The 21,385-nt window shown below is 37.1% G+C and overlaps 1 protein-coding gene across 6 annotated transcripts in view; it reads left to right on the forward strand.

The window, feature by feature from the left end:
* The window catches only part of OSBPL6 (oxysterol binding protein like 6), a 98,887-nt gene that overhangs the window by 50,544 nt on the left and 26,958 nt on the right, over positions 1-21,385 (forward strand). For 3 of the 6 annotated variants that reach the window (XM_040069415.2, XM_040069418.1, XM_040069416.2), the window contains 9 exons: positions 4,548-4,643; positions 7,497-7,619; positions 10,036-10,089; positions 10,786-10,899; positions 11,017-11,181; positions 11,642-11,774; positions 12,220-12,323; positions 13,247-13,339; positions 18,070-18,144. In XM_040069415.2, the coding sequence (XP_039925349.1) occupies positions 4,548-4,643; positions 7,497-7,619; positions 10,036-10,089; positions 10,786-10,899; positions 11,017-11,181; positions 11,642-11,774; positions 12,220-12,323; positions 13,247-13,339; positions 18,070-18,144 (957 nt within the window). The remainder of the gene's footprint in view (positions 1-4,547; positions 4,644-7,496; positions 7,620-10,035; positions 10,090-10,785; positions 10,900-11,016; positions 11,182-11,641; positions 11,775-12,219; positions 12,324-13,246; positions 13,340-18,069; positions 18,145-21,385) is intronic. The other 3 variants (XM_040069417.1, XM_040069420.1, XM_040069419.1) reach the window with 2 other exon arrangements.

Here is a 21,385-nt window from a genome sequence, read left to right on the forward strand (position 1 = left end):
TACCATGAAAAGCAAAGGCTTCCTTGCTGCCAGAGCCTAAAAGCATTGACATGAAGTACAATACAAAGGTGGAGTTCTGGAAAGGGCTGACAGAGCTCCTGAGCTAACAAATCCTTGACATTTCTGTTACACAAGAAGGGTTTGCTTTGCATATCCCAGGAAAGAAATAGGCATACGTACCTGGATATTATTCATATGCTACAGAACTGCACCTTACATATACTTGTCTTTCAGCAAAAAGTTTGCAAAGAGAAAATATTGCTCTTAAGTACATTTCTGAACAAGATGAACATGTGTTACAAGAAAAAGAGGATACTAACTGTATTTGCTATTCACCAAGTATTGCTACGTTCCTTTGTCATTTAGTTGATAGCTGAGATTGCTGAAAACCGCTATGGAGCAGTGCCAACACAAAAGACTGAGGATAGAAATAGGACCATGATGGCTTTATAAAAATTAAAAAAATGTGCTAGAAGATAGAAAGGAGAAATACATTGATGAGATATGGTTGTTTTGCTTTGCACTCATTCTTCTCTCACAACTATGTTCAAGAATCTTTCTTTCAACATTAACAGGAGGAAAGCCAGAGCTGGCTGAGTATCAGCCTAAGAAAAAAACAGTTTTCAAGGTTATAACCTCGGAAATAATACAAGCTTTGTAAATAATATTGTAGATTAACTTGGCATTTATCAAGGCATGTTTAGAAGGTAGCAAAAATTGGCATCAGAATTGAAATGTATGCAGTCATATCTGTGTCTACCATACAACTGCTGCTGTGTTGCAGAGAGGCATGAGTGTCAGACTTGTCTTTCACTGGATAGTCTATATCCTGTCTCTACTTACTCAAAATCTCTTTTCTTTCCTCGCCTTTCCTGTGAAAACAGTTGAATGTCTTTTGTTTTAATGGGAAGTAAGAATCAGTAAAGAAAAGTTAGGGTCCTCAGCCTCTGTGGAATGGGGAGGAGAATCAGAGGGGAAAAAAAGGTAAAACCTGAGAGCTGAGATAACAACAGTTTAATAATTGAAATAAAATATAATAATGACTGTAATGGAAAGAAAGAACAAGAGAGAAAGAAATGAAACCCATGAAAGGCATGTGATGTCCTATACAATGGGTCACCACCTGCGGGCCAAGGCCCAGCCCGTCCCCCAGCGGCGACCGGCCTCTCCCGTCCAACTCCCCCAGTTTATATGCTGTCCTTGAAGTTCTGTGATATGGACTGTCCCTTGGACCAGTCCAGGCCGTCTGTCCTGGCCATGCCCTGCCAGCTCCCTGTGCACCTCCTCACTGGCAGAGTATGGGAAACTGAAAAGTCTTTGATTTAGGGTAAGAACTACTCAGCAACAGCCAAAACATCACTGTACCTTCAACGTTCTCATTCTAAATCTAAAACACAGCACTATACCTGCTTCCTGGAAGAAAATGAGCTCAGTCCCAGCCAAAACTGGGACAACAAGCTGTATGAGTCACTGAACTCCAAAATGAGAAGTTGGCCAGATACATGGAAGGATATTGTAAATCATATTTTCCGTTCTTGCCTCCCAGAGAAGATGAGAATATGATGCAAGGTATTGTTGCATAGTGTTATATAGTTGCATAGTGTCATAGTGTTATTTTCTTTTCTCCATCGATTTCCTTCTTCTTCATGTCTTTGGGGAAAAAAGGAACAACGGCAGGGTGGAACCAGCATTTGTGTTCCCCATATGTTGGCTTGCTAGGGGTATTTTGAGGCAACTATCTGTCGCATACGTAGTGTATGTTGTGGATAATCATAAAGATGAAGGAAAGATTGTAGTTAGGATGAAGATTTTACAATGGAATTATGTAGTAATTTGAGTTAAGCTAGTAATTCTGTTGAATTAGTTTTTAAGAGCACATGGAATTGGCTAGGGTTGGCATTTTCCTCCAAGAGAAACCAGCTATAGTACACAGGTAATCCTGAAACATGATGGGAGTCTGGAATGCAGCAATGCAGAGGCTGATTTCTTCTGTCTGTGTTTTCAGGAATGAGAGGAATGTGTTTTGAGGAATGAGAGTACCAGGTTGATTGCTATCCGTAGTTTAATGGATTATTATTCATTTTTTGGTTTGATTATAAATAAACCCCAAAAGCTGTTTTTCATGTTAAATTACAAAACCCTCTTGAAACAATGTCAAGATTTAGGTAATTTTTATTCCTTTGATTCTAAGTAACTGAACTCTTGAACTGTAAAATCAACTGTAATTTCAAAATGTCAAGCAATTGTGTGATTTCTGTCTGTAATTTTGCAGAAAAATAACGTGTTAATGGAAAACATTTTGCACCAAGTAAGATCTCTTAATATTATGCTAGAGACTTGTCACAAATCTAAAGAAATACTCTTATGTCAGTGTAATTTTGGTCATAAGTAAAGAGAATTGAAAAGCAAACATGTATAGACAAGCCAACACTCCTGGAAGTAAGGAATGTAAAAAAGGCAATTTTATTTAAAAGATGTTAATTTTCTCATTTTCAAACAAATAGTTGAATAAATCAGCATTCATTTAAGTGCTGCTGGCTAATAATGTATTTCTCAACTGAAGTGGAACTGTAATGACTGAAGGCTAATTAAAAAAAAAAAAAGAAAAATATAAAACCTTCCTGAGCTAAAACCATGTAATTGAAAATGTCACTGGAAATCTGGCAAGCTAAGGACTGTTGGGCTACTCCTCTCTAAATATTGTACAAAATGAAATTGCAGTTATGTAACAACAAACTGCACCAGCTGCTACATATGAGACCTTCAGAACATCTGTGTTGGGCATTGCTCCATCTCAGGATGCATGGATTCCTGCCTGCCAGGCAAAACTGGCAAGAAAGTTGGGAATCATCCTGATTATGCTAATCGACAGACATTTTAATCTTCCTTGGAGGAACAAATTTAGGTTCTTTTGTATATCATTAAAATGTCATACACTCTACATAAGTACATTTCCTTTATTCGGTGAGAAAGCTTATAATTATCGTTAGGAACTTCATGGTTCTCTGCTCAAATTAGTTTATTAAATTATTTGATATGTAACATAGACACTTATGCCATATACATACACTTTTTTTGTCATCTGACTAGTAAAATACACTGGACTCAATAAGTAGCTTGAACTTGCTTTGATAAAGCAGAAGTTGTTAAAGCACGTATGACAAAACTTTTTGCTGGTTGATCCCGGAGTAACATAATACTGCTGCTTTTCCACATTCTTCACTGTAAAATTTAGTTAAAAGTAACTGAAAATAAATGCTGATTGTTGTTGCATGGTGGCAGGGATGTTTGTGAATCTCCACTGAAAAGAGAGACACTCCCCCATATTTTCCTATTCTCATTCACAGTCGTAACTTGAAAGAGAACAATGAAGGTTTGTGTATTGCAGTGCAGCAAGATGTGGTCTGCGTTATACATATGCTTTTAAATGAATAGCTGTGTTTATTTTCATTAAGTTTGATGATGGTCCTTATGTATTTAATTATTTATATAAACAATAATATTTACCATTTATATAAACAAATTTTTTGCTGTTTGTATGTGCTTTTTTATTCTCCAATTGTTTCTGCTGTTGCTGGTACCTGGATAATCTCTTCTTCAGTCAATGTAAAGAAGCTTAATTGTGAACAAAACTTAATTGGCATTTTCAGTTGAGAAAAACATATGCTTCTCAGAGGGTAGTTGCAATTGCAAGTTTGTCATTGTGCTCTGTGTCCTGGAAATGAAGTAGTTTTATTTGATGCCAAAGAGATACTAATGACATGCTGTGGTAGAATTCTTAGCAAATAGTAGTATGAAATGTAGCAAAATTTCACTAGAGAATGAAATGCAGATCCATGCCTGAGAATTTTGGTCACTTTCTCTTGTATCAAAAATGCTTTTTCTTTAATAAAATAGGCAAGAAACATTTTTGGGAAATGGAAAGACATGTTTAGATGTCTTTTAAGAATAGCAGTTATTTCAGGACTGTTGTCACTAGGATTACTAGTGACATTATGTATTTCATTTTTATTACAATGTTTTGAAGATATGAAATTTTATAGTATTGTCGTATGTAAAAACAGCTGCAATGGTTTAAGATCATGGTGTATCATGAATGTTCACCAGCAAGCCCATCAGCTGAGACACAGTAATTGATCTTGTTAATATCTGTAACCTATTTAAAAGCATTCCTGTAGTGACTTACTTTATCTCAGCTGAGAAGCCAATAACAAAATGTTAAGGTGTGATAATGAATATTTTAGAGGCAGTAATGTCTTAAGTGAATGTAGGACAGTGCTGACTGCACAGTGCGTGCACTCAGTGTCGTGTACACTAACAGCAAGCATAATAGGTGTGGTTAGGAGCACTTGGAATCCCTGTAGAGGTAAGAACTGCATTACTTCCTGGCTTTTTTTAGTTTACCATCATTTCTAGGTTAAAAACCCAGTAATAAAGAAAAAGAAGTATATTACCTCTGAAGGCAAACATTTTGTGCATTTAAGTCATGGATGGTAGATATTTTGTATGTTTTGAGCCATGATGTTATCGTTAATCATTTTTTTTAGAGTGTTCATATTTTGGAGCGAAAGGCTTCTTCAGGAAGCACAGACCCTTCTTTAAGCAAGCAGTTCCTTGAAAGTGATCATCTCTCTCTATCCAAGGTAAGCAAAAGCCTGGGATGGAGTCTGGGCAGTGAGTTTCCCTTTAGAGCTACAAAGTAGTTTGACTAACACTTCAGGGACAGCGTTTTGTGTGATTCTACCATTGAGTATATTGTGAGTCAGCCTGGAGCTAATTGTTCTATAACTGAGACTTCAGAAGAGCCAGTAATCTTTAGTAGATGTTATACTAACAAAATTAAGAAGTGGGTTTGTGGGGGTGTTTTGTTTGTTTGTTTGTTTGTTTCTCCACATAGCCCCAGGAACAAATTTTACTTTCTCAGAATATGGAGCTAGAAGGGATTTTGATGATGCCTGTGGGACCCCTACCACTCAGGATATTATATGATTCTATGACTTCGAGAAATTTTCCAGTTCAGTCCTCTTATTAGAGTAGAGCAAATCATATCCAAATCTAAAATTGCTGCCAATAAATATTAGTTTAAAAAAAGTCCTAATAACATCCCTTGTGTGTAGTTTGAAATTTAAAAGCTCTTGCTGAGACTTTCTTTCCTGAGGCAGAGAAAAGGATGCAACTGCAGGGGTGATAACACCCTTGTAAAAGGTGAAGCCTTGTGTGTGGTGTCTTGAAGTGAACTTCTTTCTGGGTAAATTGCTCCATTTTGGAATAAGTGATTCCAAACAAGTCTAATTCCACATAAAGAAAGCTTCATTTTAAGATACTTCATATGCAAAATTAAGATTGTTACTGAAAAGATAGGATGTGCTGTGATGGAATATTTAGTGTAAAAGAAAAATCTGAAATTAAATATCTGTAAGTTCTGACACAGATCTGGTAAAACAATTTTTGAAAGGAAATGTTCATCCAGGGAAAATGAAATGGTTTATTCTTTTTTGTTTGGAAAATAAGTATTTTGCAGTCAAAAGCTGAGAAAGGTGTTAGTAGTGGCTCCCTTAACCCCAACACAAAGGGCGTGTGCAGAGCCAGGGACTGAAAGCTGTGGTTGTGTTCCCCAGGTCGTGATGCTTTGCACAGAGCTGCTTCTTATGTAATCCCTAATGAAACACTGAAGTCCTAAAGTGCTGCTGCTGTACTTGAGAATTGGCCTTGGATGAGGACTCTTTGGTGTATCACTTTCACTCTGTTTTTTCCCCATTTTTGTCTCTCCTTTGTAACTGCCCTTGTATCGTGCATATCTCAACACACCATAACTGTGGGATGAGGCACAATTAGGATAGTTGGAGGGTTTTAGAATCAGCTTATAGCACTGCTGCAGCAGTAGACAAGTATCCACACTGTACTAAATAATTGCTCATTTTATCCCTCTGTATCTGGACTTTTGTTTAAAGGAAGAGCTATGTGAGATTGTGTGATTTCTAGTTGAGAAATTAATCAATACTGATGTTATCTAGTAGATAAAAGACTTATACCTGCAGCTGATCATCTAAAGGAGAAATCAATATGGTGAAGAATCCGTTGGCAGAGATGCAGAGACTCTCTGCTCACCCAAGGGGACTTAGAGTTTAATTTGTCCCCCTGAAGTGCCAGGTACTTCCTTGTAGGGAAAAAAAAAACATAGATGTGCTTCCCTCTATAGAATGGAGCAATGAAGCAAAACATGGGGAAGTAAAAAAAGGTGCATTTTGAGTAGGGGATTAACAGACCCCTACTGTTATTTTATGGTTATTCTGGGGAAACTAAGCTGAGTAAAAATTTCTATTAAAATTTACTGCAGTATTTATTATTTGGGATAGAACTTTTCACCCGTCTCAAAATACTAAGACCTTATTAGAAATTGTAGTTTTGGAATTCGCTGTTCCTTTTGCAACTCTATTTTCATAATAGTAATATTGATGTTATCAGGGCTGTGTAATTTATTTGGAGGTGTTATGGAAGACTGACAGTGCTTGGCTCTGAACGGTTTTGTTGGAGATATGGAGACAATTTTTTTTCCCTTTAAATGCTTGATGCTATATGACCTCCTTCCTCTCTTTTTAACTTTTCATAACATTGCTAGGAGTTAGGACAGATCAGCTGAGAAAATGAAAGTTTACAGCTTTTTAAGGTATAATCAGTAAAACATAGTCTGAGGAAGGTGGCAGTAAGAGATTTTTAAACTGGTGCAGAATTCTTTTGATTACAATTGTAGCAAGAGGATAGAAATACATTCCAAGAGAAAATATGAATCTTTTTATCTTGAAAAATATTGTTCTTTACCTGTTCACTGTGTTACAATGTAAGTCTGGCTTGAGCTGCACCAGTCACCATGCAAAAGAAGTAGTATCTACCAGAAATATGCTTTAATTGGCTCCATGAGAGGCATACAACTGGTTGTATCTCAAATGATACTGTTCCTGTGTTTTTCTCTAGAGAGAAAATTAGTTAGCTTTCCTATAAATTTCCCATAATACAGAGAAAATGAATGCAGGTAAATAAAAAGAAAATCCCAATGCGTATTTCTGAAGGCTCAATTAGCAAGTGAAACTCTGTCATAAAATGCCTTTGAAGATTATCACTAGCTACACTCAAAATCAACAATAAAGCAACATCTTCTGGGAAAAACTGGGGCATCCAGATCCAATGTAGCTTGTACTTGAAAGATCAGAAAATTTAAATTTCTTTATGATTAAGAAATATCACAAAGGGGACTATTACTATGCACCTTACCTGGTAAGGATTAGTCATCCGAAAAATGTTTGTATTGAGTAGTTTTAAATGAGATACAGCTAGACATAATATAGTGACCATGTAGTTTGGTACCTAAATAGGTGGATTTAAAAGCCTGGCTCCTCCTCTTTGTTGTGCATCGAAGAATTTGTGTCACTTTCAAGTGCAATATTTCACCATGTGTGTGCAAAATTAATTAATCAATGTATCTTCATGCTTTTTACCAGGAACCTGACAGTTGGGAAATCATAGAGGGTCTGAAAATAGGCCAGACCAATGTCCAGAAGCCAGACAAACACGAAGGTTTCATGCTGAAAAAGAGAAAATGGCCGTTAAAAGGTTGGCACAAGGTAAATGTCTCACGAAGCAGTCAGAATGTTATTACCTAGTTTTATGACTTGGGATTTTTTTTGTCTAGATGAAGTTAGGATGTCAAATAAATACCCACGATTTTGGTGTATGACTTTTTCTTTCACCTGTGCATAGAATTAATTTGCAGACACAGTTCGTGGCTCTCAAATCACAGAACCTGCTGCCTAAGGTCATATTCTAAATGCAGGCAGAATTTGTAAATAACGCTGTTGATGCCTTGCGTTTTAAGAGGTTTAATCAGTACCCATTTTGTTCTTTCCAATATATTATAACAAAGTGTAGCTGTGTACTCTAAGGTTGCACTGAGTTTACATTGAAGTTACACAGCAGAGGAGAGCTGAGGGACTTTTCCATGTATCCAAAGGTATTCGTATGGGAGAGCATTCCACTCCAGGTCTGCTGACTGAGCAGATTGGTTCAGCCTTGTCTTTTGTGTCTGTTTTGGTAAGGAACTAATTTATAGGAGAGCAAGAGGAGTCCAGCTTTCACAGTTTTTAAAGGCAATCACTACTGATGATCTAGATGAATTTAGAGCAGTTACCTGTATAGATAATTTTTAATGTGATTAAGAACTTCACATTGTAGCATCCCTCTCTACTTTGCCTTACATTTCACCTTGGAAACTATGCTGGACTTGGGTTTTGAAACTTTGGGTTAGTAAGGTGGGTTTTTTTTTTTTTTTTGTGTTGGCCTGGATATCTTGGAGTTTCCATAACAATACTTAGTGTTGAGACTCCAGTGAGAAACTTCAGAGACAATAATTGCAGCATGTGCTGTGTTAGTGTTCTGCTAGCAAAGCCATAAATAGCGCCTTTTGTCTATTGAACATTGCATGTCATATTTTGACAGTCCTGAATGTTCTTTAGTAGCATACCAGGTATAATGTATGCAACCTGGTGAACTTACCATTCTCTGAAGTGCAGTGCGCTTTGGAATGAAATGGTGATAGAAGATAATTTTCTTTTGTGTATGCAGCTTAAAGAGACAGAGCAATATGACATGAATAACATGTTCCTATGAAGTTTGTTAGTGACCATACCTATGTAAAATAAACCCCCAAAATATTCCTCTTGTTTTGACAACTTATTCAAGAAGTCAGGTGTGCTGGTTTCAGCTGGGCTAAAGAAAAGCACTGTTTTCCTACCCTGCGTGAGATGTTGGTACCATCTGTTGTGTGACTGACACAATTTCTAGAGCCATCTTTGAGGGGCATTTTCTGCTGTCCAGTACTGACCCTGCTCGTAGTGTTAATTTAGCAGGTTTATTTCAGGAAGCCATTGTCCCTCCTTCCCATGTCATGACTGCTTTGAGAATCAAGCAAAGTATTTTGCTGTGTTCTGTGTTTTTAACATAGATTAATGCTTTAGGTTACACTCTAAAAATAGGAATTATTTGCTATTACTTTGCATGTTTTTAAAGTTAGTGATGGTAAACACAAGTTAGCAAGCGTCATTTCAAGTTGTTTCCTGCTAGGCTTTATCGTTATGCTGTGCCAAAGTCTGCATTAACTTGACTGCAAAGCAGCTTGAGTGACCTGGTACAGATAGGCTAGGGCAGCTTTAACTGAGGGGTAAGTACAACGTGAGTAGGGGATTCTGCTCTCTGCTCTAAGATGGAACTGCTCAGCAAAATAAAGGAGAAGCAACAGCACAGGCATCATCAGGTTAGGCCAGTCCTGGTAACCGTGTCAGTGAAAATGCCAGGGCTCACCCTGTATCGCTAAAACCCAAAACATCAGCCCTCCCACGACCCGGGGATGTTGCTGGGAATGCTGCAAAATTTGCTCTGGTGCTAATACCTGTATTACCTAGATTAACACCAGAAAAGATGTCTTCAGCATGAGTTACAATCTCATCTGTACTTCACTGAGTAGAGGTCTGCCACATGGCAGAGAGTTTTGGACGCTAGACCAGGGTCCCTCTGGTGGTGTTCCTTTTGGGATGTAGATCTTGCACTAAGGAAAAACACTCGGTTTCTGGATAGGGAAGGTAGGTAGTTAATTGGAAGTGTGACCAGCTTTTCTGGGAAGAAAAATAGGAACAAAATGAAGAAACAGATGTAATTCTCTTGTCTTACCGTCTCTTTCCAACAGTTTATTACATTTCCTGGAAAACTGAAAAAAAAAAAATACCGTTCATTATCAAAGTTTGTTAAGATAAACCTAGAACATAATGTTGAAAAAAGAAAATTTAAGTTCTTTTGTTTAGAAGACAATTGTTGTCAAAAAACAAGTAAGAAAATTATTTAATACTGTATCGATCCTCTCCTTCCAACTCTGAAACATTCCTTAATTGCTACAGGGTAATCCTTTTCTAGATGAATTGTTGTACACAGATTAAATTGCACCAACTCATTAAGAAAGAATGTTGTTGGATTTTTTTCTTATCATTTCAGAGGTTTTTTGTCCTGGATAATGGAATGTTGAAATATTCAAAATCACCAATTGATGTAAGTAGAGTTGAAGATTTTAAAACTTTTAATGAAGTTCAGTCTGCTGATACTCACTCTAGGCATATTTATGAAAGTACACACATGAAAGATGTTGATGAATTTAAAGATAAATCATGTAATATTTTGATTATGTCTTCAAGAATTCTACTTTTTTTACTTCTTTGGAAATACAAGTTAAATTACTTATAGTAGTTTCTTGAATGAAGCTGCTTGAGAGATTAACCTCACCATGTATTTTTCTTTTCCAATTTTTATGTCAGCCAGAGCTGATTATTCTGACATTTGTGATTATGACAAAGAATTGATAGCAATGTACTGTAGAGAGGTAAAAGACAGCAATAAATTAGTTAGATCCGATACCAATAACTATCAAGTTGCAGCAGTAAGGTGTCAAGTACTGTCTGATTTTCTCTGCTTCTCACTTACTTGTACCTGTGCACAGGTGTGAACCCCTTAACACACCTAAACTTTGGAGTTGGCTTTGTACCAGCACTTCTTGTGAGATACTTTTATCTGACTGAATATAATCAGTGGTTAAGTGGTTAGTCTTAGTGCAGCTTTATTTTTTAATATGGCTTTATGCTAAAATATTTATAAAATGGGAAACCATTTCAGTACCAGAAAGTTTTCTGTAAAGTATATAGAAAAAGTGCATGATACTTCTGAATTTGTACCCTGATTTCTTGATTTTAGATACAGAAAGGAAAGGTCCATGGGAGCATTGATGTTGGTTTATCAGTCATGTCTATTAAAAAAAAGGCTCGTAGAATAGATCTTGACACAGAAGAACACATATATCACCTAAAGGTAAAAAGCAAAAATACATACTGCTTTTTCATCCTCAGTAGAACAAAATAAAATAGTAAAAGATTGTGCAGAAAAGTAGTATCTTGGATGCTTTCTTGATAGTGAATTTTGCTCCAGGTGAAGTCACAGGATTCATTTGATGCATGGGTTTCAAAGTTACGGCACCACCGGTTGTACCGTCAGAATGAGATTGTGAGATCTCCCAGGGATGCCAGCTTCCATATTTTCCCCTCAGCATCGACTACAGAGTCTTCTCCAGCTGCCAATGTGTCGGATGGAAAGGTGTGCAGTGTTCTTTGGTTGAAAACTCATGGATTGCTTGTGGACAGTTTCAGTGGGTTCTTCTTGTAATGCCAATAAGACAGGAGCTTCCACTGTGGTAACTGACGGCCAGCGAAAAGCTGTGAGGGTGGGCAGCTGAAATCAGCTGAAATGCTGTCTAATTTAGCCTTACTTCATTAAAATGTATGAATACAGGTCTAAATCTGTCTCTTTGCTGATTATGTTCTTCCTCTTAAACAACACCTTTTCAAACTGGTACCTACCACAGTCCACTTGTGAGGTTCTTGATTTGATTCTCCAACGTGCTGTTCTGAAAAATCTGTCTTTGGGAACTACGGAGACAAGTCAGATTTCACTGAAAATGTAGTGCATTGTTTGATTTCTATTCTGAAGCAGTATAGTCATTGTAGTGACAAGGCAACACAGCCACAGTAAATTTAAGCATTTTATTATGCTTTAGGTGCAACAAAATAACTTCCCCTGGCAGCCTCCTATACCTTGCAGTAACAGCCTTCCTGTCACCTGCACTACTGGCCAGAGTAAAGTAGCAGCCTGGTTGCAGGACTCTGAAGAGATGGACAGATGTGCAGAAGGTTAGACTTTATCTTTCCATGCCTTGTTCTTTCAGCAAAACCTCTTGTTGATATAAGAAAGGGTTCTGTCAGTAAAGTGGCTAAGTTACATCTTTATGAGAACATGAAGTACCTCTTCAGGTAATTAGAAACTTTTACCTGGTGGTGGGAACCTTGCTCTCTATGTGTTTTGGGATGTTGCTTTTAAAATTGCAATAATCTGTGTTATTTTAATGGATGTCATTGTTCAAATATGGTCACTTTTTGAGGTCCAGAGTTGTTGCTGACTCCTATAGAAATAACCAGTGTCCAACATCTCTGAAAATAAAACTTTTACTTTGGTGCCTTACTACAAGGGGTTTGGACGCTTAACTTTTATAATGCAATTAAGTGCTAACAAAGGGCACCATGCCAATAAAAAGTCTGAATTGAAGCACCTAATGTATTTTTATTTTATATCTGTTAGATCTTGCTCATTGTCAGTCTAACCTTGTGGAACTCAGTAAACTTCTTCAAAATTTAGAAATACTACAGAGAACCCAGTCAGCACCAAATTTCACAGACATGCAGGTAAATATGCTTGATCATAAATTATTACACTGAAATATTTGTTCTTTTTGTTAAGGGTTCTTTTTGTAGAGGTGTTTTCTGTTAACTCAGAATAGTAGTATATAATATAATATAATATAATATAATATAATATAATATAATATAATATAATATAATATAATATAATATAATATAATGTATCTAATAATAGTGAATCTTGGATTAAATGCTTATACATTTGTTTTAATCTTGTGTAATACTCTTTCTGTTTCATGTATAAACAAGTAATTAAGATGCATTTAGTATTTGAGTTAAATAGGACAAATCAAACGATTAAGTAATTTGCAAAACAAAACTGAGCACAGTTACAATAGAAGACGTATATAAATTGAAGTTGTATTTAAGGAGTTTTTGTTGTGTTGAATAAGACAACATTTTAAGTTTTTTAAGGATTGGAGACCCAAAGACCCTCAAAGATGAAGTTGCATGCTCTAGAAAAGGGGGCCTAGTACAAAGGTCCCAAGTTTTGGAGTGTTTCTCAGTTCAGGGTGAGTTTCCTTCATATCAGAAAGCACCGGCAGATCCTAAATCATAAATACTTTCTTCCATTTTCAAAGAATCTTCTTGTCTGTACAAATATTTGAGTAGTACCACAACAGAAATCCACGAGGATCATGTCCTAAATATTACGCACCCATGAAAAGAGAGAGTACCAGTAGTTTTGCTAAAGGAGCTAGTTGTAATTGTACCACATGTTTATAAAAGTGTATGGATAGCTACAGATGATCACTGCTCCATTTCGGGCCCCAGCAGCAGCATTCTTCTCCTTACTTTCTAATTTGTACCTGTCTAACGCTACAATTCTTGACTAACTTGCTGTATTGTGTGTGTTATCTGTGTCAACTTATAGCACTTTGTCGCTTTTAACTATTTGTGTAATGTAGGCTAACTGTGTAGATATTTCAAAGAAAGACAAGCGAGTCACGAGACGATGGAGAACAAAAAGTGTCAGCAAAGATGCAAAAATTCAACTTCAGGTACTGAATGCACTATGTTTTACTTTTCATTGTACTTTTAGATTAAATTCTGAGCATGAAATAATATATTAGCTGAAAATAGGAAGTCAATGTGCTGTCTTTCACTTTTCTGATGAAGTAAATTAAATCTCTGTTGTTCAAAACCTAGAGAAGGTAGTGAGAAAAGTACTGATTTTTTTTTTCATTCATATGAAAACATTGCCATCTAGGGAAAGGAGGGAGATCTGAATATTAGTCAGTTAAGATATTCAAAACTCAATAAACATGCACCATGTGGGGATACTGCTATTCCATATCAAAGTTGCAAAGAAGGGCAATTGGACAAGTGACATCAAATTAAAAGCAGAATGAAATACTAAACACACCAGTTGTCTTTGTCAACACCTTTACTCGGAATATTGCCAATTATTAGTACTTTCACAAGCCTTATTCTATGGAAAAGGCTAATAGGGAACAAATGAAATAACAAAAAAATAAACTGTGTGAAGCAAGAATTTACTCCATCTTTCCCTGGAACTGAAAGCACAGAAATAAGCATAAATGTGCATGTATTGCTGCCTTGTGTTTTGTTGGAAGCAGTTGTGTATTCTGAGGTTTGATCCGAAAGCTGATCTTTTTTATTACTGAGCAACTGATAATGGAGAATATTCAACTGGTTTTGGGAGCTAACAATCACGACCGTGATGTCTGCTACTGAGTAAATAAATGCCAGCAATTTTTAATCCATTCAAATATCTTGAAATTAGTACAAATTTTGAAGGCTTTTAATATGTCCCCAACAGGTGCATTAAGGAGTTCTCATTTAAGGTCAATAATCCTAAGGAAGGAAGAAGTGATAGTTGCATCAGCTTTTTCATTGTAGCTCTTGTAGTCAATTTTTCTTTTTACTTATTATACATTGATAATTGCAATAGGTAGAACAATGAAGTATCTGTTGGGATTAGAAAGGTTATTAACAAAGAAATTTTTGTGATTGATGTCATGCCCTATTATCTGCAATTGAAGGATCACAGTTGTTCCCTGGTGCTGAATAACACAGGGAAATTAAAATATCAGGAAAATGCATGCAAGTACTTGGTGCCTATGAAGAATCCATCACCACTGCATGTTCTTCTTCCACGCCACAGTAACCTCAGAGAAGTCCTATCCACAAAAATTATGAAAGCAGGCAATGTATGATGGTTTGTGGTTGGTCACAGTGAATGATGTTCCTGTGTTACCTACATTTTGCCAAAGTAACATTGGCCTGTGCTTCCATCACAGGCATCTGACTCAAACGGCTGTTCATGGTTTGGCAGGAGTGTGCCTCAGCTCCTGAAATTTTCAGATAGGATTGGTTTGCAGGTTCCCCCCAGAGTTTGTGTGCATGGCACTGCTCTACATGGATCTACCACTTCTGGGTTGTAATCAACTCTGGCTAACTTGGGTCAGCATTAATCCCAGCCAAGCTTCATGCTGCAAATCTTATCTTGTTACAGCGAAGTATTAAGTTATTGTTGACTAATTTATAAATTATTTTGCAGTGAAACAGAGACAGTAAAAGTGTTCTAAATTGTATGGGAGACAAAGAATACTTGATGGCTACTCCATTGTCTTGCCTAGTTTGATAGACTCAGTTTATTGCTCCAAGAGCTGTCCTGTCTCTTGAGTGCTGGAGCTGTGATCTGCATGAAGATGGTCTCACTGATTTATTGTGTTATTCCTAATTTGCTTAGGTTGCCACTAAAATGGGGATTTCCTCTGATGCCTACATGCCATTTAAGCTAATTCCCATTTTGTTCTTCTGTTAGACATTCTTTCTACTTCATTTGCCTTCCTTACTGCTCATTTTTAAGACTGCTTCAAGTCTTTTTGAACTGTTTATCCTCTACTAGGAATCATTTTGACTGATTTGTGATCATTGTTTTCATGGTGCTTACACATAATTTGCTATTGAATGCTTGACATTTGGTACTAATAAGATTTCTGTTGTACTATTACTTTCCTCATATCTCTATACATCTCGTTAGGTTTAGGTGATAATGTTCATATTAACACACTAACTTTAAGCTAGTTTCACTGTTAATTCCATTTGGAGTACTTGCACCTTTTTTGCAGAATGACCAGTGTTTAACTACACCAAAGGTGTTTTAATAGTACGGTGTTGAGAGCATCCTTCTGGGCAGCATGAAATTAGGGAGCTTTATATAAAGGTGTGTGTTGTGAGTGATGGGGAACAAGGGTGTGATTTCTCCTGGCTCAGTACCCTCTGTGTGTGAGGCAAGGAGGGAATTCTCCCATCCAGGTTTTGTATTGTACTTGTTACCATTCTTTTGTTAATGAGATAGCTTTTGTTGGATTCCTGCTAACACATTCATGCAGTATGAATGCTAGGTGTGTAGTGTATTTGAACCATACCTTTTCTTGTAAGTAAAGCTGCTTGATTTGTTTCTCAGACATTTATATTTACCACTTAAATATGCCAGTTTGGTGTGCAGTTGACTTTGCTCACACAGCTAATCCCTGTAACTAGAGTGGGGTTACTCCCCAAAGCAAAACTGAGCATAGCATGTGTCTAGACAATTGCAGGTTTGGGTGTTTACTATTGCTAAGCTGTTTAGAATTAACAGCTGAATTTACAGGCTCCTACTCAAGAGTAATACATTAATTGCTTCTCTTAAAAAAGATTACTTTTATGAAGGAGGTTAATTTTGTTTTTAAAAAGCCTATTTAAAATGTTATGAAAATGGCCTGCAACAAATGGTTAGTATTAATTAATTTTAGAAATTATACTTTTGTAGAAAAACTGAGTTGTGGCATTTTTTAGGTTTGGTTTTGTTTTGGTTTGTTTGTTTTAAATTTATTCCCTTTGGGTAAAAGGCTGTTATCATTCTTGTGACAGCTTCAAAGAATGAATAAAAACATTACTTCAAAACAATAAAGAACCAGTGATATTTTGGTTTCCCACAAAAGCTCAAAGGTGTACGGGTCCAAGACTTCATGGGGGGAATAGTTTAATGGAGAGCCGTGTATTATGGATTAATCTGAAAAATCATCTTGCTTTAGTGTGGCTTTCAGCTCAGAACTGAAACCAGACCCAGATTAGTTATTACTTTTTCCCTTAAGTATTTATTTTTATGGTAACTCAGATTGCGACCTCACTTTTTATCATATTAGGGAGAGTGTGGTTCTGCAAAGCTCACTATTCCTATTTTAATACTACATACCTGCATTCATAATCTTTTTATATATATATATATATATATATATATATATAATTGTGCATATCTCTCTCTGTACATAGGTTTGTCCATATTATTTGAATAATAATATTCTTCAGTACTCTTATTCACAGGATAGACATATTTCTGTAGAGCACAAAGAACTTTACAATATGCATATGATCTGTCCTCTGCTTTAAAGCAGTTTGTTCTCAGTAATTCAGAGGTTCTTCATCTGCCATTTTAATGTGAGAATTGTGTAAAATACTGCATCACAAGTCTTTTACTGTGATCATTAGACAGCCGTTCCCTCTGTCAGTGGCATTGCCACTATCAGCCCGAGGGTGAAGTGTTTGGCCATTCTCCGCTGTAGCAACTCTACTGGGAATGTTACGGAAGCACAACAGTTCAGCTAATAATTGAAATACAATATCCTGTTCTTTTGCATGGTGTCCATGTATCCAGTCTACACATTGTTATTTGTGTGATGATCCGGCTGCTTGCAGAAAAAGTAAAAGTATATAGATATGTAGATCTAAAAATACTGAAGTGGCTACAGGTGAAGATACAGGGAAAGAAAAATGTAAAGGAATCGCAGATTTTTTTCTAAAAGCAGAAAGATGTATTTCCTAGTCTTCCAAAATCTTAAAATGCCTTCAAAATAGTGGCATTTTGATTAAAGATTAAATAGAATGACTTTATGACAGGTGTGGAGCTCCTGTTAGACAGTTACTTGCTTGACTTTAATGTACTGTGAAAATTTTTCTTATAAGTAAAATAAATGTAAAATTAAGCAGGATGAGGCCACAAGTTAGACATGCAGAAAAGGAAGCAGTTGTTGAAACACTTAGTTTTTATTTGTGCTGCTTTATTTGAGTTTTTGCCTTGGTTTGGAAGCCCAGCCTTCAATGTATGGGAAAAGCAGGTGGAGCTCAAAAAAGTGATGTGTGGAGAAAATGGTTCAGTAGGTTCAAGGATTGATGTGGAAATGCCAGAGCTATATACAGGAACGTTTACATAAGGAAACTCACTAGATAACATGCACACTAAAAAGTTTTACCACTCAGACACATACATCTTTAGTGACCACAGTTTATGCATTTCCACTATTGCAAAGTGATCTCTTTCAAAATTCATCTTCTAGACGGTCAAGTGACCCCAGAAGGAGTTTGATTTTTGTTTTATTTTCTGGAATGCTGTAGCATCCTTTCTGTTCTGTTATTCCATTATTGCCTTATGACTCTGAATGGCAACACTAATAGATTTTATTTTTTTTTTGTAGCCTTAGTGAGTGCACTGCAGTCCAACTCCTCTGGAGATAATTTTAGTGGAATATCCAGCTTTTTATGTCTCTGGCATGCACAGCTGAAAACACGTGATATGTCCTCAACATGCATAGGCCATAGGAGTTAACAATACCCACTTAAAGACTCTCCCTCTCCCTTTTCTGATCACCTTTCATCTTCCTGTGTCCCATCACCCCTTCCCTTCTCTTTTTCTACTTCCTTCTTTTCTTGCATTCACTGTCAGGAAGGGCCGGCACCGAAGGGCCAGTTCAGCTCAACACGACGCCGGCAGAGACTGGCAGCTGCAGTGGCTACAACAGTGAGTGGATTTAAAAATCAAGGGATAGCTCTAAGGATGGGAAGCTGTGTAACTTGATTGTGTAACAAACTTATGGAAATGTTTCTTGCACTTTTTGGAGGTGTTCATGATACCCTCTTTCAGCTGAGTTTCTTAGAAGTGGTCAGGCCCAACACAAATATATTCCATAAATGTGGGTCTGAGCTTGTTGACATGGTACATGTCCCTCCTCCTTTATGTAAGTGCAAGTGACAGACTCAGGCCCTGCACGCAATAAATCTTTGACATACTACACAAAATAGAAAAAAAAAAAAAAAAAAAAATCAAATTCTGTTAAAAGATGTTGTGACAGTTATAGCAAGACAACAGAACTAAGGAGATTTGCTACAAATAACCATGGAATTATAAAAGTTTCTTATATTTTTGAAGTAGTATAAGTTTAGTCTTTTCATTTGAGGCACTTCCTGTTTACGTTCCATAATCCCAAAAAGTCATATTACTACCTTAGTGTCTGTACATAGTTTTTCTAATTCTCTAGTCTTTGTCAGAAAATAAGAAGCTATGAAATCAACACCAGAGCTGGGAATTAGTTGTGGGAAGTTTGTGAAACTGAGTTACCATCAAAAGGATATCTTCAGCTGCTGCTTTATCAAGAAAGTACTCATTGGGAAGGCCCAATATAGACGCTTGTTCTAATCCATCAACAGATAAGCACAACAGCTAGATAGGAAAAACTGTGCAGCGAAAGATAGAAGTGAGCTTTAAATGCAAAATCCTTATCTAGCCCAAGCAGCGAATGTCTTCACCAGGCTGAAGTATTCCAGGGTCTGCTGTTCCAGGCCAAAGCTAAAATCCCTAGACCTCACAAATTTTCTGCTTAAGCGTAACTGTCCTGAGCTCCTGCTACCTGAACTACGAACGACCTCAGTTATTGCTATGCTATTTTAATGAGACATATCAGTGTTTCTCCAGCTTCAAAATTAGCTCATCTAAATTTGTTCCTCTGTAATCAGTTGAAGCTGAATGCGTGCTCTGTAATTGATTGCTGTTTTGACTCTGTTGGTCTGCCTGCCTAGGACGGAAGTCTGCCTGATCCTGTTCATGGGGCTGAGCAGTGTTGGTGGGAGGCTCTAACCAGGAGGCTCAGCAGCAGTTAAACAGCTCTGGCAAGGGTTGTGCTCCTTACTTAGGATGTGCTTAAGTAGACAGTTTCAGCTGGACTGGGGTTGGAAGGCACCAGGAGAACAGGGAATTGCTGAGTTGGTACTTGCAGGTGAAGTGAGGACCTGTTGAGGAAGGTGTTGTAGGAGCTGGAGAAAATGCAGCAGGAAGGAAAGCTAGAGGCACCAAAATGACTCTGCGGCTGTTGCAGTGTTCGTGGCCATGGCCTGTTCTTCCTGGCTGATGCACAAAATGGTTGTTTCTCCCAGACAGTGAAGCTGTGTGCATAGACTGAGGGATGCAGAATTATATCAGCTAAATGCACAGCAGAAAGAGGTTTTCCTTACAACCCACTCGGCCAGGAACAGTCTGTTCCTACATGAACACGTCATTCTGAAGAAGGTGATGGATGAGTGGGTATAAAGCCTCTGGTGTAAAGCAGGAAGTTGGGACGAGGTTCATCTGAGGTTATATCTAGAAGTGACTCTATGGAGAAAACTGGTGATCGATCAAGAAGCTAAATATTTTTTCAAAAACCTTCAAAACAACAACAACAACAACAACAAAACAACCAAAAAGAGAATGGGTAGTAAAGTCACGATCAAGTCACCATTAATACAGAGAGAAAGCACATCAGTGAAAGGAAAAAAAGGGAAGAGAAGTATATTGGCAGTGTTTCCTGGACTGTTGCCTATTTAAGAGAATGAAAATGGCTCTTTGATGTGGGGTTTTTTCATCTGTTATGGAAAGTAGCTTGGAAACATTTCTAAATAATGCGTATGAGGAGAGTTCACTATTTTTGGTTCTTGTATTTAAAGCAGTCAGCAAGGCTACTTGTCCTTGTGTGAATGTATATTTCTTGCAAGTAGTGTGACATAATTGTGGAATATGCAAATTCCGTTTCTAGGGCATAATCAAAAATAGTATTTTTTCAATAAACCTCATTGCAGAAACATTTCTTTTCAGCCTGGCCAGCTGAGGTTTGAGGCAGAAATGATGGATCTGAAGCAGATCTCATCAGCTTTTTTCATCAAAGAGTGACTAAAGAGCCCCCCAGCACATGTTGGCAGCCTGCCTGCAGCTCTGCTAGTCCGTGTGGGTCTGGGGAACCTCCCCCATCACCACAGGCATGTGGGGCTGGGGGGATTCTCCCTCAAGCTCTGGCATGTGAAGATAGTGTCAGCTTATTTCCCGCCTTCTGGAGGGGCTGGAGGGTTGGTATCTACAGTGTAGAAACCAACTCTGCCCTACTGGAGGCACCTGGACCAGTTGAAGCTTCGTGATGCTCCCAGTCAGAAAGTTCTGGAAACATGCTCTCCCAAGAAGGGGAAAGGTTTTTGAAAAGAAATTTGAAATTAACCTATGTTTAGCCACAGTAGTCCATTAATCTAATGTTGCTGGGCTCTTGACACAGGCAGTCTGGTACTTGTGAAGAAGATAAAGGGTTAAATGTCCTGTAGAAATAGAAGGAATTTATTCTACATCTGTTAAAGAATTCTTCTTGATATGAGGCTAAAATGAGGTCCAGTAAAAAGATACATACTTTGTTGATATAGCTGGAAATCAAAACACATGAGAGCAGGAATAACTTTATATTAGATAGGTGCCATAGAGTTATTATTTAATGTATCTGCAAATTGAGAAAGAACAAAGTGGAAGGCAGAGTATGCTCATGAATGGAATGATTAATAGATACAACAGGATTGTGAGGGTTTCATTGGAGAATCAGAACCTAAACCTAAAATGTGTATTGATGTCAGCTTTTATAGGAAGAAATTGATAAAACCATTCCCGTTCCCTGATCTAATCAAATAAAAAAGTATCAAGTTCAACCACTGATGATAGTATAGGATTCATCTGTTGATAAAAATTCTTAGTAATATGACTTTTTATGTTATCTGCTGCTCTTTATCATGCCTTGGAAGAGACATTTTATATTTTGGCCTCATTTTTCATATTTGAATAATTACATTGGGCTGCGGTGTGACAATTCTTTATTTACACATTTGATCAGTCTAATGAAATTAATTAGATTTAATGTGTTAAACAGTGCTTAATACATTAAACAGTGCTTAATATTTAAGTAACAAAATGTAATTCT

The sequence above is a fragment of the Hirundo rustica genome, chromosome 7 (assembly GCF_015227805.2).
Source record: "Hirundo rustica isolate bHirRus1 chromosome 7, bHirRus1.pri.v3, whole genome shotgun sequence".
NCBI lineage: Eukaryota > Metazoa > Chordata > Aves > Passeriformes > Hirundinidae > Hirundo > Hirundo rustica.